The sequence below is a fragment of the Poecilia formosa genome, unplaced genomic scaffold, assembly GCF_000485575.1.
Source record: "Poecilia formosa unplaced genomic scaffold, Poecilia_formosa-5.1.2 Scaffold20, whole genome shotgun sequence".
NCBI lineage: Eukaryota > Metazoa > Chordata > Actinopteri > Cyprinodontiformes > Poeciliidae > Poecilia > Poecilia formosa.
In genome coordinates this window covers 1,430,837-1,447,727 of record NW_006799959.1, presented here as the reverse complement: position 1 = coordinate 1,447,727, position 16,891 = coordinate 1,430,837, and the positions used below count along the sequence as shown (strand labels likewise).

Genomic DNA, 16,891 nt, shown 5'->3' with positions numbered 1-16,891 from the left:
CGGGGGCAGCTCTTATGTCCTCCCCCAGGCTGCGGTAGCTCCAATTGGACTGGAAGAGTGGGTAATGGGCTTAAAGCATTCCTCGTATTCCCAGATGGAGGGACGCTACGCCGGACATCAAAGCTCTCCATCACTCCCATATTAGTCATTGACTGACAGATTTTAATGCACCATAACTCTACAAATAACCCCGTTTGGAAATGTGTTTGAAACTTGAAGAAGTTTAATTTTTGCCATTCATACTGAAACAGATGGAGGGAATCACACCAGTAATATTATCTCTGGCCATAAGATGATAACTTATAACAGGGTTTTTATGATTTCTTCTTCCATGTATTGTTTTCCAAACTGGTCCCTTGCTTTCTTTTTGTGTTTACTTCTGAATACTTTAAGGGAATAAAAGCTTCACAATCAAACCCATAATGATTTTTTTTTATTTAATAAAAACCAAAAAATTATATAAGGGTGTGCATTTTAATCCCCCAAGACAAAATCTAATGCATTTCCTTCAGAATTCACATGATCATCAAACATAGTTCACCTGTTCATAGTTCAGTCTCTGCGTATCTGCAGCCGTCCTGTGAAGTTGCTCACTCCACAAAGCTGCTGAAGACATAACCTAAAAGTCTTGCACCTGTAACTTAAACACAAAATATTGGCTCAGAGGCTTTGAATACCTCAGTTTTTAATGGTGAATTTATGTTCATGCCATCTGCAAGTCAAAGTAGCTCGGAAATATGAGCTACTCTGTGTTGGTCAGTTACAATCTTAATGAAATACATAGACGTTTGGGGTTATAAGCTTTTAAAATGTGAAGGCTTGGGAGACTCTGAAAGTTGAAAGATACCATTTTCTGTAATGACATGAGGAAAATAATTCTTTTGAAGGTGTTTAATTTTCCTTTGGGCTCAGCAAAGTCTTTTTGAAATTGTTTTATTATGTTTCCAGTCCCTGTTTCTGTACATGTTTAACTTTTAGGATGGACAATGATTAAAACATCAACAATTAACAGATGAATTACGAAAATTACTTCTAAAGTTTTTTGTTTGCAAAGCCATTTTTCTCAGCAGTATAACATGTTTAAGGTAAGTTTCCCCCTTCTTAAAATCACACCCCTGGGAAACAGCGTCTGCTGCTGCTCACATGAACTCACCTCTGCAGGTTCCCCTGGAGGCGTTCTCGAGAAATCTAGTCCATCAAAGCAATCCCAGTCTCACACTTTTACCTGAGCGCATACATTTGTGCTTTTATTACCAGAACTCACCCACTGCCTTGAAAAGTATCAAAATTGCTCTAACCAATTCTGAAAGATGCTGCCTCAAAAACAAATGTTTATCAGTTTTTGTTTTTTAAATAAAATATACACTTCACCATGATGTCATCTTTTTGTTGACACAGTCTTTACAAACATTTAAACTTAAGTAATTGGGAGAGAGAAAAAAACTCTGTTAGGTATCTGAATAGGGAGACTTTATAGAGTTCATTTCTGCAGACTTTAGAGTGAGTTGTCTATTAGCAAAATTAAAAAGCCAGATATGAATCAAAGCAATAGCTTCTGCAAAACCTGATTACCTGCTGAGGAGGAAATTCAACCATTTGATTCAGGTGTGTTGGAGCAGAGACGCATTTAAAGGGCTAGAGTTAGACACTGCACCACTTAGCAGTTAAGTGCCAGCAAACGGGTGAATTCATTCTGCTCAATAAAACACAGAACCAAGCATCTTACCTTGTAATTTGTTTGGTTCATGAGTCCAGCTCTGGCTCCACTTATCATCCAGCTTTTTTTATTCTACCAAGATCACAGACTGCTCTCTCTCAACTTGGGCTCAGAATCCCGGACGAGCCCCCAAAAGCAGAATACTAAACGAAAAAGGAAGACACAATAGGGTTAATTTAGAATGTTCATCTCAAAAACTAAGTTCATGCAGTGGGGCAGTAGTCCTTCTGTTACAGTCTGACTCACCTGCAGGCTTCAGTGCAGGTGTGGACTCAAAAGACTTAGAACCTTACAGTTTTCTATGAGGTTCTAGGATCCACTACTGGGTTTTCTTCCCCCATTGACAAATACACCTGCATTTGTTAATAAACTTACTCTAAGTTCAGAACAGAAACAAATGAAGAATCCTAGACAACTCCCTAAAAAATGTTTTGGGCCTAAACAGTGAAAGCTAACTTGGTTGATTATTGAATGTTTAGTGTTTATTAGAACTTAAAGCTGCACAGCAATCCTGTTGCCATGACCCGAAGCATCTGCCTTTGTGTCAAAGGAAAAAAAGTCCCATTACCTTCTGCTCAACAAAACACAGAAAACATGTCAAATGAAAATAAAAATTGTTTTTCTAAAAGTTTCCGAAATGTTTTGATGCTACGATCAATAAAAACATTTATATTTCCTTCATAGAAAACCTCCTATGAGAGGAAGCTGCTCTCCCTTTTCAGCCAGTTTATTTGGGAAATAATTATTCGGAAATCTCCAAAATAGCTTCTAGTTGTGTAGTAAAGACAGATATTCAGCAGGTTGTCTTGTTTTCATAAAACAAACAAGAAAAATCTGGGCTGTGGGGTTTCTTTCAGCCCTTTTGCATGTTTAAATCTTTTCATCAAAATAAGATCCTGAACTGCTGATATAACAGCTGCTCATACCCCTTATGTATATTGTTAACCAGACCAGTGATTCCTATTGGCCTGAAAGTCACAAGATGATTTAAATCTGACAAACATGAATCTGCCTCAGTTGACTCAGCGCCAGAGGAGCCCTTCATCCATCGGTCTGTCCGTTTTAACCAAACCGGTCCCTGTTGGTCTCCCTGAAACAATGTGTTTGGTGACCTGAGGCTTTTGGGTTTTGGGGAATGACAGTCTGGTTTTGGGTCATCTCAGTCAGTGTGATTCTTTATGTCTGTGTGTGTGCATGTGTGTGTGTGTTTCAACACCATGGTAGATCTGGGCCTGTGATAAATGAACACTGGTGAGCAGAAAGAATTATAAAAGGCAACATGAGGGTGGCTTTTTATTTACTTTTCTTTTAGCTTCTCCAAATATGGTTTTGTAGTTTACATCATTGAATATAAAGTGGATTCTTCTATTGTAGCAGAAAAAACATGGATTAAAATGAAGCTTTAAATGCCACTGGATGTTCCTATAAACAAACATACTACTACAGAAATGATATTTTATATATGTTACCATTAAAGGGAATGCCATGAATTCATCAATTATGTGTGCACAACAAATTCACAGTAAAATTGGGTTAAATGGCTTTCATCCCCCTCAAATTCTTTTATTGGGCTTTTAAACTGCTGGGGTTTTAACTAAGCCTTGCTTTTATTAGTTTGGGGCTTGACTTCCCTCTAATACACCCAACATGAAGTAACGACGTGGTTTCACAGTAAATTGACCATTAAATAGCATGAAAATAAATTTTGACCGGATTTGACAGTTTTTTTCTTCATGCGCTTTGAAATTACTGCAAAAAAACCCCCAATGACGACAAACCCAGTAATGACTTTAAATGTTACTCTAATTACAATCTCAGGGTTGAGCCTTTCAACATCACACAGTTTGCATAAATAGGCACCACATCGTTAAACTTCAAGCATTATCTGCTCACATTTCCTTTTGATTGGGTTTGTTTGATTTGACCATGTCACGGTTTATGTTCTGAGTAACTTTACCTCCTCGTTACTCCGTTCCTTTCTTTAGCATTTATTCTTCCTCCTCAAATGCTGGTCTTGATGGACATCTTTAATCAGAGGAACTCCAGTGGATTGGCAACCTGTCCAGGGCCAGTAGAAAGTTTTTTAATTAGTGTTTCACCTACGTTTTTCTAATTTGAAAAGAACCCCTTCATAAAGATACATCTTTTCCAGAGTCTTTAATTCAGAAATGTTTAAATAAAGTCATGTGATGCTCACGAGACAAAACACACAAACATTCCTTGACTTCTAGTTCGAAACATCAAAATAAAATAAAGCTTTGCCAAGTTAAAGTTGAGATTATTTTCATACCATTTAATTGAATTCTCTAAGTTCATTCAGTTATATAGAGGCAACAAATGATGAAGTTTGAAATCTTTGTTGTAATTCTCTGCAATAAAAACCTGGAAAATGAGGTGAGGAAACACCTCATTTCCCTGGTTGGAAGAGATTCTCTCTTCCCAGCTTTTGATGCTATGTGATATATAAACACTAATTCTCATGGTTAATATTTGGTTAATTTACTCTGTGCTGAAATTAGTTTATATTAAGCTTTAATTTCTGAGTATTTTGTCATTTCTTCCTATGAGTGTCCACATCAACAAATGCAATTTTCTGTTCCTTCTTTTCTCTAATAAATGAAAATAAAATTCTTGCAAATTTCATATCCTGCATCGTGTTTTTCCATAAACTTATACTCATGTTTATCTGTGTTTTTGGACTTATATATATATATATATATATTGCAATATAATAACAATATTATATTGCATATATATATTGCATCCAGTTCACAGGTATCTGAAAAGTCAAGCATGGTGATGGAGGCGTCATGACGTTGGCTGTTATCTTAGCAACACTGAAATTTAGGAAAGTGTGAATAAAAAGTATTTCTCATTTGCTGAGAAAAAAAAAGTAAAAAGGCAGAGGAGTTTGTAATTAAACTAAATTTGACTGGATTGAAGCTAAACAACAAAAACAATAGCCTGAAAAATTAACTCCAATTAGGAAATACACTGAAGAAGCAAACAGGCAGATGGGAGGCTGTCCGTTTCCACCTTGATAGTAGGGTTAACCATCCACCCCACCACCACAGAGCTATGAAGGGCATGGCATGCTAATATTATTACCATCAAATGTCCAAAGGCCCAATCATTTCCTCCCGAGTGCCCCTGAAAGAGGAGCGGCTGGGTGGGGTGTTTGAACCCCGCCTGATGGGCTGTTTTGCGGGAGACGGGGAAGTGTAGAGCATCCGGATCAGGCCGCGATGGTACAGGATGTGTGTGCTTAACTGCACTGACCCAAACAAAGCAGGGAAGAAAGCCTTTAATGCCCACGGTAAGCCGCTTCATTCAGCAGCGCTGCCCAGACGCACAACTCTGCGAAGCAGAAATTACGCACGGCGCGGCTGCTCCGTGGCAGCCGTTCAGGTGATGAAATCTGTCCAATAAATGGATGGAATGTCCTTTAGTGGAATTTTATTTTTACCTTTATCTCTCACTTCAAATCAGCCGATAACACAGGCTTCCTTCTGCTCTCGATAACGAGATGATAATTTGTCCCCAGGCTAAATGTGCGTAAAAGTATTCTGGGCAGGAAACTCTCTCTCTCTTCTTTCCCTCCCTCCCTCTCTCTCTCTCTGTGTGTGTGTGTGTGTCTGTGTGTGTGTGTGAGTGTGAGGAATACCCAGCTGGTCCCTCAAGCCCTATAATACTAAGCACAACATGCTTTACCTTCAATGAAAGCTGAGACGGGGGGACGGTTGAGCGCTGCAGAGCTGAGACCAGGAGTGTTTTCTGCGGAGGCGCAGATCTCCCGCATCTGTTTTATCACACACTCTGCTGTGCGTTGGAGCATTTTTAATTCTATTGACTGTTGCTTATATACAACATATCTAAAGCACTTAGAAAGCTTGGAAGACGTGGTGATGATAGACAATTTTGGACTCCCCAGTTGATGGTTTTGCCTTTAAAAAAAATAGGACACACGTCTGGCTGTGATAGTTTATCCACAGCTGTTGTTTTTCCCACTTCTCTCCTGACTTTGCCTCAGCCATGGCTCTCTACTCTCGGTTGGTGCTCGTCGTGCTTTATGGATGGAGTTATCTGTGCGCTGGATTCTGCGCGATGTTAAAAACGGACAGTTTCCCCGAGAGGTTAAAAGTGGATTTTACGCACTCGGTGGATAGAAAATACGCCGCCAAGGATGACCGGGACGCACATTTGCAGGATACAATGACGGAGCACATGCAGATGCTTTACGACAAGTACAACCGGGCCGGGTTTCCCTTCAGGGACGGCAACACGGTCCGCAGCTTCAAAGCGCACTGGGGTACGTATCCAGGATTTTTACGCACTTTGCCATGAAGCACAGAAACGATCCGCTTATTTCTTAATGTGTTAGTGTTGCCATCACAAGTTTGAAGTTGATCTGATAACGTCCTGTTTGCGCAGTGTCCGCAGAATCTGCATAATTTTACAATTTATTTTTTGAAAATCCAGTTCGTTCAAACAAAAAAAGAGCAAACAATATTCTGTTCTTGGTTAAATAGTATAAATTAATCAACTTTATCGTCTCCATTTCCTTATTTATGGAGCTTGACAAAAATCCACCTGTTGATCCACTCCTTCTAATGGGATCAATCTGTTGCCACTTCCTTCAGGCGGAAACTGTGACTGAAATCTGAATGTTTCATGACGTTCAGCGTCGTTTAGCGTCACATTTGTTTCCATTATCTTGACATTTTACTTTCAGATACTGTAAATAGATCTTCCCCTCGGGTCAGGACCGGGAAGCTGTTCAGCCTGTCTGTGTCGCAGCAGAACAGGAGTTTCCACTCCAGACATGTTTTTCAGCGGCTTTTATTTAACTTTGACCTTTAAGATCATCCACTTTAAATGTACGCGCAGACTCTGGGTTATCAACGTGATGCAGGCGCTGCTGAAGGTGATCAGCTGCTACGAGATTGTAAACTACCGCCTCCTGTCGTCTGGTTGCTGCATATAAAGGCGAAATCCACCTATTTGCGACAGATTTTCTCTCAGACGATTAAAGTCAACTTAGTGAGGTGAAAAATGTGGCTCTCTTCTTGTGCAAACACAGCAAAACTTTGTTTTAGTCTTAGTTATAAAAATATTTAGGTTAAATTCAGATTCGTGGTTATGTTGGTTAGGTAAAAGTAGTCAATATGCTACCAGAAGTAAATAGCAGTCAGATTTATCTTAGTTTAGCGAAAAGGGAGGAATCCTCACTGGGAAACAAGCTAATGGATACTCAGAGCAGAAACAGTTCATGTGTGAATGTTCCCACCTTTTAGAACTAAATCTTCTGCTGTCTTATGTATTTATATACAGTAGTTGTTTACTTTGTCATTATTTTCTAAACTAAACATCTACGTTATGCTTAAGTTTCACAAATGCATCCTGTCCTTAACTATCCATATGACAGTACAATCTCTGTAAAATCTGGCTCAAATTATGCAAATGTTAAGATGTCTTCACAGTTCTTATGAAAAAAAAGGTGTAACTCATCTATACTTGAATTAAGTCAAGATGGTCAAATTAGAAGAAATGTCATCTTGAGGCCCTTTATAAGGACAAACAAGTAACTCCCAGCTGGACAGGAGGAGGATATTTTTAGGGGTTTTCCACCATAGTGGTTTCAGTGCTAAACTAAAACGGCGGCTACAGGTGGTTCTCTGCTGGTTCTTAAAAAAATGTGGTGGGGTTTTCCACAGCCAGAGAACCAGCCTGGAACCATCATTACATCACTAAGCACACCTCACCAGTAAAAGTTTGATCCTTACTTTGTTGTATTAATTCTGCAGATGGTGACGGTGCATCACGCATCTAATTATCTGTGACTGAAGTTTAAAATCCTGTTTTAAACAATTTGAAAGTTTATTGACTATTACCTGTATTTTTAACTTTCAATCAGAATAAATAAAAATTGCTGAAACAGAATTATACACTTTGTTTTCAGCAATTGTAATCATTTTATTACTAATTTTATTCATTTTCAGCTTTTCCAATTTCCACGTTTTTTCTAGAAAATTTCTGAAACTGATCTCAAAATTTCTGAGTTTTATGGTGGAAGTTTACTTCTTTTTGTCTGTCTCCAATGGCCCCAACACGCTGTCGTACATATGTGATCACCCAGCTTAAGTTGTTTATCCACACTATATGCGCCACAGTTTTGCATTGTGTAACTGTTACTCCCCACTGTTTACAGGTACAATAAACAACAAGCAGCTGCAGGTTTTTAACCTCACCTCCCTCACCCAGTCTGAGGACGTTCTGTCGGCAACTCTTCATTACTACATCGGAGACCTTCAGAACAACACCCAGCGCTGCTTCACGCCCAAACACTGCGCCCGCCACGGCCCCCGGAGACACAGCCACATCCACATGGTCATCTGGAGCTTTGCTTCCGTGGACAACAAGATGAGGAGTTTGGGACACTTTCGGATAAACGTGTCCACCCTCTACAGGGACTTCATTTCGTGGCAGTGGAGGGACATAACCCGCGTGGTCAGTCAGGCCAAACATCACGACGAGTTGCTCATTGGGATTGACGTCGCCTCACAAGGTCCGCAACCGTGGAAGAAGCTCCTGTCCGACCGTTCGCCCTATATCCTGGTTTACGCCAACGACTCTGCCATCTCGGAGCCTGAAAGCGTGGTAGCCACTCTCCAGAGACACCACTCACTGGGAGGGGAAGGCTCCATTTCACACAGCCTCCAAAAGCTGAGAGAGCGCAACAACACTGAGCAAGAACAACAGCTGCGCTCCAGACACAAGCGGTCAGCTAACGTTCTTCTCCCTTTGCAAAACAACGAACTTCCTGGACCCGAGTATCCGTACGAGACGAGAGGATGGGACGAGACGAGTCCGTACGAGCCGATAGAAAACAAGCAGCCCCGTCGGCCACGGAAAAAGGTCCGCAAGAATCAGCGACCCAAGAATCCCCTCCTGCAGTTTGATGAGCAGACCATCAGAAAGGCGCGAAAGAAGCAGTGGAATGAGCCGAGGAACTGCGCTCGAAGGTACCTCAAGGTGGACTTTGCGGACATTGGGTGGAGCGAATGGATTATATCGCCCAAGTCTTTTGATGCCTTCTATTGTTCGGGATCCTGCCAGTTCCCAATGCCAAAGGTGAGAAAACAAATATTTCACGTTTCGTTTTGCAAAACAAAAAGATGCTTCAGACCTCCAAATTATATGTGTTCAATGTCGAGAAAAAGAACGACACCACTTAAATTTAATGAGGATAATTGCAATAGGATATTTTATTGTTGCTCATAAGGAAGAGGATAAAGGACAGAGAAAAAAAAAGAATTCTGACTTAAATTTTCTGAGATCCAAAGTTTCAATTCTGTGAAAAAAACTTCGGGTTTTTGGGAAAAAAGTCAGAATATTGTGACAAAAATCCTTTTTTTCCAGTGGCCTTAATCATCTTCTTTCTGCTCAAGCTAAAACAACATTTGATATTTAAGAAACGTCTCACCGAATACTTCAATTATAATCTAAAACCTCGGTCTCAGCTCGGTTGATGTGAACTGTGGTGCGGTTCTTAAGCATGTGAACGCCAAGCAGACTGGAGACCGCTCCAAAAGCAGGGAGTGGATTATAACGCAGAGCATTCTGGGTAAATACAACCAAAACAAAAGTTCTTAAGAGTCTAGATCTTGTGGTAGAAATGGGATCTTTTACCAAAGACAAAAGAGAAATCCTATAAATCTGATGCTACTCCATTTTCGTTTATATTTCATAAAAAAGGAAGTTGTCTTCTTCAGAGGTTTTTGTCTCAATTCCTCTAGTGGTTCTTGGTACAGCGCCACCACAGGTGAGGAGGGGAACAGGTTTTTCAAAGGGTTTGGATTGTTTTACACAGTGCAGTGTGAAACCAAACCGCAGCAGCTGAAAATGTAACAAATGTTGCCGTTCTGGTCCCCAATCTAACCGGACTATCAGGTGTGAAAACCCTAAAACAAGCAAGCCTCTTCCATTCGTTAAGCTAAAGTGCTTTGACATCTCATGGTGTAAGCATAGAGAGGACAATGTCTGATTTGGGGGATCCACATGGTTTCATCTTTCTTTTTGCAGATGATATTGTTGCGTTAGCTTCTTGAAGTCAATGAAGAGGTTTACAGCACAGTGTAAAATGGCCCAATGAGTCAAATCTTCCAAATCTAAGGCTATCATTGTTGCTCCCTTCATGTTGGTGGTGAGTGGGTAAAGTATATTTGAGTAAGTAAATTGGTTGAGGAGGTTGAGGGTCAGGTTAAATGTCTCGTCATCCAATATGGAGGAGACCCAGGAACAGACCCAGAACCGTGGGATGCTCTGCAGAGAGTTGCTAGGGAATGTCTGGTTATCTCAGTGATCTTGCCTTTCTCTCATCAGGTAAACCAGATGGTATTCTCACCCAAAACGTAATGTAGCACCGATGAACAGGTGTACCTAATAAAGTGGCCACTGATTGCATTTTTATTTTTTTTTTTACTCCAAATGCAAATCTGAGTCAACAGGTTGTCCGAAAACATGCGCTGCAGAAGTCCAGGACCCATTAGTGAGGCCTCATACTGTAACAGAGGACTAAAAACATACACAGGCGCTCTCTGTGGACATTAGGTAAACAGAGTCGGCTGCGTGCAGCAATCAGTGCGTCCATCAGTCTTTGTTAGCCGATGCTGTTAGGCTCTGTGTTGTATTAACCTTAGCAACATTAAAGTCAGAACTGTGTCTGTCTTACATTATGGATGATAATCCCAAACTTTACGAGCTTTAATCTTCAACTGCAGGGATAAACTGCTCACAGCCACTGGATCCTCTTCAGTTTCTCCTCTGCTTTGCAGAAAGATCAGAAAGCCTTTGAAGATTAGCATCAACAGTATAACGATGTAATTTAATAAAAACGGTTAGTTCAAAGTAACGTCCTAATGCACAGGGCATGTGGGAAACACAGGTCAAGTTGCAGATCTATGAAGAAAAGCTCACAGCAGGTGGCTGACCTCAGCTACATTTTTACACCTTTACCTTTAGTGGGGAAAAAAAAACAATTAGAGGACAATGTTAAAGTTTGGCTCCCGGTGACAAGATAACATCACAGGTATTCTAAACATGGCCGGAATGCTCCAGCCCCATCTATTTAATTCATTAGAGTGGAGTCGCAGGCCTTTGTAGTGGGATGTAATTAGTCCCAGCAGTCGGGCCCTGAAGGCAGCCGCCTCCCTCTCCTGCAGCTTTTCTGCTCAGGCAGAGGAGCCTGTGATGATCCACCTCCTTTGTCAGAAGCTGCTAAATAGTTTCTATTAAAAGCTGCTTTCTCTTGTGACGTGAAGGAAGCGCGAAGGAGCCCTGAAGCTGCTAATCAGGTGTGTGAACTGTCAGGAATTTGAAGACAGCTTTCAGGCGCTCCGATGGTTGGTCAAGAACAGAGTAGAAACAAAACAAGATACTTAGACAGCAAAAAACACAAGTTCAAGCTCCCCCTGCTGGACATTTTCCTAGTGTTTTTTCTTTCAAATAGTTGAGTTTATGTAATAAAAGCATCTAGACCAATTTCACAGCTGTCACCTTGGCTTCCAGTCTGTTGGTTAAACACAATAATGCAATATTTTAGGGATAAAACCAGGGTGTCATTAGTTCATTTATGATAATAGGGAAAAGAAAGAATCATAAAAAATAAAAATCCTCACTTACTGAATGGGATTTAAGAAGGAAAAGTTGCAGCAGAAGGAAGCTTTACGGACTTATATTTGGTGTAGAACAATTCTGTCCATGTTAAATCGAATGCATCAAGAGATGTAAAACAAAATCATTAAAAAAAAAAATCACTGTTGTATACATCTGTGTTTTCACGAATGGAATAAAAAGCTTAACTGATGTTAAACTCAATTTTAAAGTCTGCTCAGTTTAGAATAATCCAATTCCACTTTGATCTGTTTAAATGTTTGAGTTTGGGTTGAATGCAATACAGACTCATCTCAAAAGCCCTTTATAAAAAAACAAAGACAAGTTTAGCATCTTCAGTGTTAGCAAGTCTCAGTTTTTGTTCTCATCCGATTCTCATTTCTGCAGAGAACCCAATATGTTCTCTGATAAATGATGTAAAGGTAAGGCTCAAATTGTGACTTTTAGTTATTAAATAACAATATATTAGAAAATTTTGCAATTCAAATAGTTTGGTTGATGATACATTACTGCCACCTACTGGGCTGGAGTTTTCTGGGGTCTGAGATGTGTTCAGACCCGAAGAATGATCTAATTAAATGTCTTATTTTTTCTATAATTATTTAATCAAAGTTTGAAGGTTAAAGAACCAACTCTACTTAATGAGACAAAGTGTCTAGCCTGACAAGGTATTTTTCAGTCAACACAACAAAGCCCAAGAACTGCTTCCCTCTGCTTACAGTCTCACAACAAATGACAAAACAGAGTCAAACTTAAATGTAATAGACTCATTCTGTGAGCATTCCCACCAGCCCTGTTCAGTCCGATTTAATCAAACTCTAGTTAGTTTTTCTAGAAAGTCCGCTTCGTTTGGAGAGTTATCAATGCCAGTCGAAGTCTGATGGGACCAAAAAAGTAAAATCTGGTCCACTTACAAACCTAGCTCTGGGTTTGGTTGAAGTAAGCTACAGTGTGGTTCAAATGTCTATGAGAACACCAACCGCTCCAAAGCAGGAAGTGAACTACAGCGCAGGGCATTCTGGGTAAATACCACCAAAACAAGCACACAAATTAACGAAAATTTAGCAACCGCTAAATTTTTGTTGCAAAGAAGGAAGTTGTGCTCAGTGTCTTCTTCAGAGTTTTTTGTCGTCGTCAGTGGTTCTTGGTGCAGCGCCTCTGCAGGCGAGGAGGGGAACAGGTTGCTCAAAGGCTTTGGACCATTTGACTCGGTGCCTTGTGAAAGTGAACTGCACCAGCTGAAAATTTAACAAATGCTGCAATTTTGAACAAGTCTATCAGACTGTCAGGTGTGAAAACATGATGGGCGAAAGACAAAACACAGTAGAGATCAGAGCACAGCACCAAAAAACAGAAACAGAAACACACCACAAACTGTGGAGATTATTTGTAGATAGATCTGTTAATGTGTCACTCATCGAGTCAACCACGATCTCCTCTGTACTCTATTCTAGAATCAAATACGTGTCCTTCTATCCAACAGCTGAAACCTGGTCCAAACCGGGTCGTCAACAGAACAACACGAGCTTAATGGAAACAACTATTTTAAAAAAATAGTTTTCTGAACAAGAGTTTTGAGGCGGTTTTTTTGGCCGCATCATAATTGGCTTATTTTGCAAAACTGCAAAGGAAATATTTTTTCTTGCCTCACACAACTCATATGCTCAGCAACCAGATGTTACTGCTTGCACTAACCATGAAGAAGATGACATTAAGTGGCTGGGGGATGATGGCGCAGCATGTTTTTTAATTACCTATATTTTTTAATTGCATTTCTTATGTAATTGAACCACAACTTTTGCGAAATTTTAGATCTTAGCAGAATATTGACAAAGTTTTGTGCAAATTTGTAATGGAAAAGCAGCTACTGATCCCAAACATTTACAACAGAATGGTCCAATCAAAGTCCAGACCTCAGCCTTGGCTAAATTACTGGGGTGGGACCTAAAGATATCTGTGAAGAAACAGATGAGAACCTCAATAATCTCACTGCCACAATTATATTTTGCAGAAAAGCATGAGAGATGTTGCAGTTAGCGTTAGCACCTAAAGCTAAGGCTGCAGAATCTTAGTTTTGTTTTGTGTTTTTTCCCTTCAGGCTCTGAAGCCCTCGAACCACGCCACCATCCAGAGCATTGTTCGGGCCGTGGGCGTCGTACCCGGCATCCCCGAGCCGTGCTGCGTCCCAGAGAAGATGTCCTCCCTCAGCATCCTCTTCTTCGACGAGGACAAGAACGTGGTGCTGAAAGTCTACCCCAACATGACCGTCGACTCCTGCGCCTGCCGATAGTTCCGCTTCCTGTCTGCACCTCGTGTCACACAGAAACAAACACCTTGCAACCTGAAACTAAACATCCACTGAGCACAGCTTCCCTTTTGCACTGGAGGAGAGCGCCACCTGTTGTTCCAGGTGAGGAGGACACTGGTCAGCTGAGGGGAAGAAATGGATGACATTAGCACGCCTCAGCGCTGACCGACTCTTTACCTGCATATTTCTCATCTGTGATCCGTTGGGTGACAGCAGGGTGGAACAAATCACACCAACAGAGACAGAAACCGAGGGGAAAATATGAATCATTAAGGAAAACCGACTCAGCTGGAGCCGACAGCTGTGGGCTGAGGGAAGGTGTTCCCTCATCATTCTCTCCTTCATCGCATGAACTTCTCTTTATCCTTAAAAAGCCACCTCTGCTCGCACTTGCATGGTATTTGTTACTCTGTGTATTTGTGTCTGTACTATCACTGTGTTATTCGCTATAAAAGAGGATTTTGCATCATTATGGGCTTGGCTGCTATACAGGATTATATTAGGTTCCAAAGCCAGAGTTGTGACGTATAGACAGTAGATTTACATGTTTGTGTTCAGATTTCGGCTCCACTAAGTTTTTTTTTTTTTTTTTTTAGATGTTCCTTCATGCAGGAGAGTAAGCTACATTTTGTCTGTATTTTATATTAGTAGAAGCTTTCAGGAGATAAATTACTCCAGAATGAGAGAAGTCGTTCTGAACTTCAGCAATTAGTTCAGATTTTTAAAAGTGGGGTTCTATTGACAGTTTATGAGTAGTAAATATCTTACCTGCAATATATTTCTCTCTTAGCATCTTTACTTGGATCAAAGATTAGCATTCTGTTTAAGAGGAACATACAACCTCTGCCCTGATAAACTATAACAAACATGTTACAGACTGTGAATGAATTATATTTTAGAAAAAAAGTCAACTTTTTAATACAAAGTGCAAAGCTTTAAAAGCAGTACTTGTAATTTTGAATCTAGAGTTGTCTTAGCATTATTGCTGCCTAGCCATTAGCTAGACAACTGCTCTCTATTTCAGGAAAATGAAAACTGTATGCTGCACACAAGATACCTACTACTTGTGCACTCTGAACAGAAGCCCACTTTAAAAAACCCAAAATAACCTTTTAAGGGGAAACAGCAAATGAAGAAAAAAAAACTCCTCTGGGGCTAAATAATTTACCTAATTCTTACTGAGATGTTTCAAACCTTTCTTAGATCAAAGAAATAAATCACAAATAATTCCTAAAGCCTCATATCAGACTCAAAATATTTGTTTGCTTTCAGACATTGTAATCCAACTATTTTTTGTATCCTAAACTGTACATGTTGTCCTTGCTATAATGTAGAATGTTTATTAAGAATAAGCTTTATAAAGTGCCTTAGTGGGTGTTTTTCCTCGACTAAATTAGTATTCTGTCAATATACAGGCCTCCTCTAAATCGGTTTTACTTTACATATCATTTGTTTTATGCTGATTGTTGTTATAGAAAAAAGAAAAAGAAAAAAACACTGCGCAGGTTTTAGTTTAGTTTCCCATGAAGGAACCTGGAGCCTTTATGAGAGGTGATCACCAGGATCTTGTGTTTTGTTTTTCCAGAGTAAGTGGTGACGGTAGCTGGGCAACATTTTTTAATGCCTAAAATGAATTTAAAAATAATAATAATATTCTTTTTGATGTCACAGCAATTCACGGGAAGAATTTTAGTTAAGATCTGATGAGATCTTTGAACGGACTAGAACCGACTAGTGGCCATCATTGGTATTGCGCCATAAATCAATACCAGTAATTCAGCAGTGTCTATCGTTTATGCACAGCTTTGACCTTTGTGCTCCTTGGCACATAGAAGTCAGAGCCTGAAGTTTATCTTTTTATTCTAAAAGTCGACTTTAGAATAAAGTGGTTGAGGAGGTTTTTTACAATAATGTAAAAAAAATAATTAACTTTATTCAGTCACCAAGGAGATCAGACCTTATTTTGTGGATTACATGCTAGAATAATTCAGCTAAAATTTGACATTAATTATTCAGGGGTTTGCTGTATAATCAAGTTTACAGTTCATATTAGTAACGTGAAAAAAACAAATATTTATTCAGCTCAGACAGCCTTAAATACAACAGAAAACTTCTTTATTTTTTACATTCTTGTACATTTTTTGTATATATATATCTCACTGTTTAAAGCCTTCCAGTCTTGAAAGGGTGAATTTAATCTTCTTTGACTTAATTTGGAGCGACTCGGTCATTCAGATAACCAACCTCGCTTGATGATGTGCAACAAGCAGCCGAGGGTATTTACAAATTGGTTAGCCTGCAAAGGGTGACTGTAGTGCTTGTTTTCATAGCTATGATCACCAGTGGAGTTTATTTTTTAAATTAATATTTCACTATTTTGATATTAAGAGACGTTTATTTTGCAGATTGTCTAACTTTTTGTAATTTGTACTGACACATTTTCGAAGTGTTCCTCCTTAGTCTGCAGAAGCAATCGGGTGGATGCTGCAGAGTGAGGCTGAAGAGGTTTTCATGCAGCTCTGACAGTCTGGAGTGCACTTAGTAAACAAATAAAGAAAAACAGGGCAGCATTTAATCTGTTTTTAAGAGCTTATTCATCCTTACTGCTCAAAGTATCTTGTAAATGTTAGATAAAAAAAATAAATGCTTGTACAATAAGCTTCATAAAATATATTTGTATATGGAAAAGACTTTACCGTGCATCTATTTATTTACTGGATGTTGCATATCTTGTAATGGTGTGGCTTGGAGAAGGAGAACTGAAGCTGGGGAGCACTGATGGTTGTTCTCGTCGCTGATGGACATATATGTCACTACTGATATGAAACAAAGTGTGATGAACTATTTAAAAGGTCTCCCTACAAGAAGCTCCCACCCTTCTTCCAAAGCATTCAAAGAAATGAATAAAATTATGCAAGTTTCACATCTGCCGATGCTTTTTTTTCCTTTTTAAATGAGGTCTGTCAACACCAAGTTTTAATTTTCTTCAACAATGCAGTGTTAAAAAAAATGTTTGCACCTTAAAAAGTTGACTTTTACATTTACATAAAGGAAGTTAAACATGGTGTCCAGTCAGCAGTGGCTCAGATCTCAGCAGTTTGGCATTGAAAGTATAACATTAACTAAACATGCAGAAACATGAAGCTGAGACCAGCTCAAATGCTTTGGTCATAAAATTAATCAAAACAAACTCT

General features: G+C 39.6%; 1 protein-coding gene across 1 annotated transcript; it reads left to right on the top strand.

Annotated features, from left to right (window-relative positions):
• Positions 1–5,414: 5,414 nt before the first annotated feature.
• Positions 5,415–16,620, top strand: bmp3 (bone morphogenetic protein 3). Its single transcript, XM_007547383.2, has 3 exons — positions 5,415–6,026; positions 7,926–8,848; positions 13,488–16,620. Exons 1-3 carry the CDS (start codon positions 5,750–5,752, stop codon positions 13,677–13,679), a joined length of 1,392 nt encoding a protein of 463 aa, XP_007547445.1. The 5' UTR covers positions 5,415–5,749; the 3' UTR covers positions 13,680–16,620.
• Positions 16,621–16,891: the final 271 nt, after the last annotated feature.

Bases quoted from the DNA above. Each gene is read 5' to 3' on its own strand.
- bmp3 (XM_007547383.2), top strand. From the start codon at position 5,750: ATGGCTCTCTACTCTCGGTTGGTGCTCGTCGTGCTTTATGGATGGAGT. The intron at 6,027-7,925 runs GTACGTATCCAG...CACTGTTTACAG, and splicing joins CAGCTTCAAAGCGCACTGGG to GTACAATAAACAACAAGCAG. The intron at 8,849-13,487 runs GTGAGAAAACAA...TTTTCCCTTCAG, and splicing joins GCCAGTTCCCAATGCCAAAG to GCTCTGAAGCCCTCGAACCA.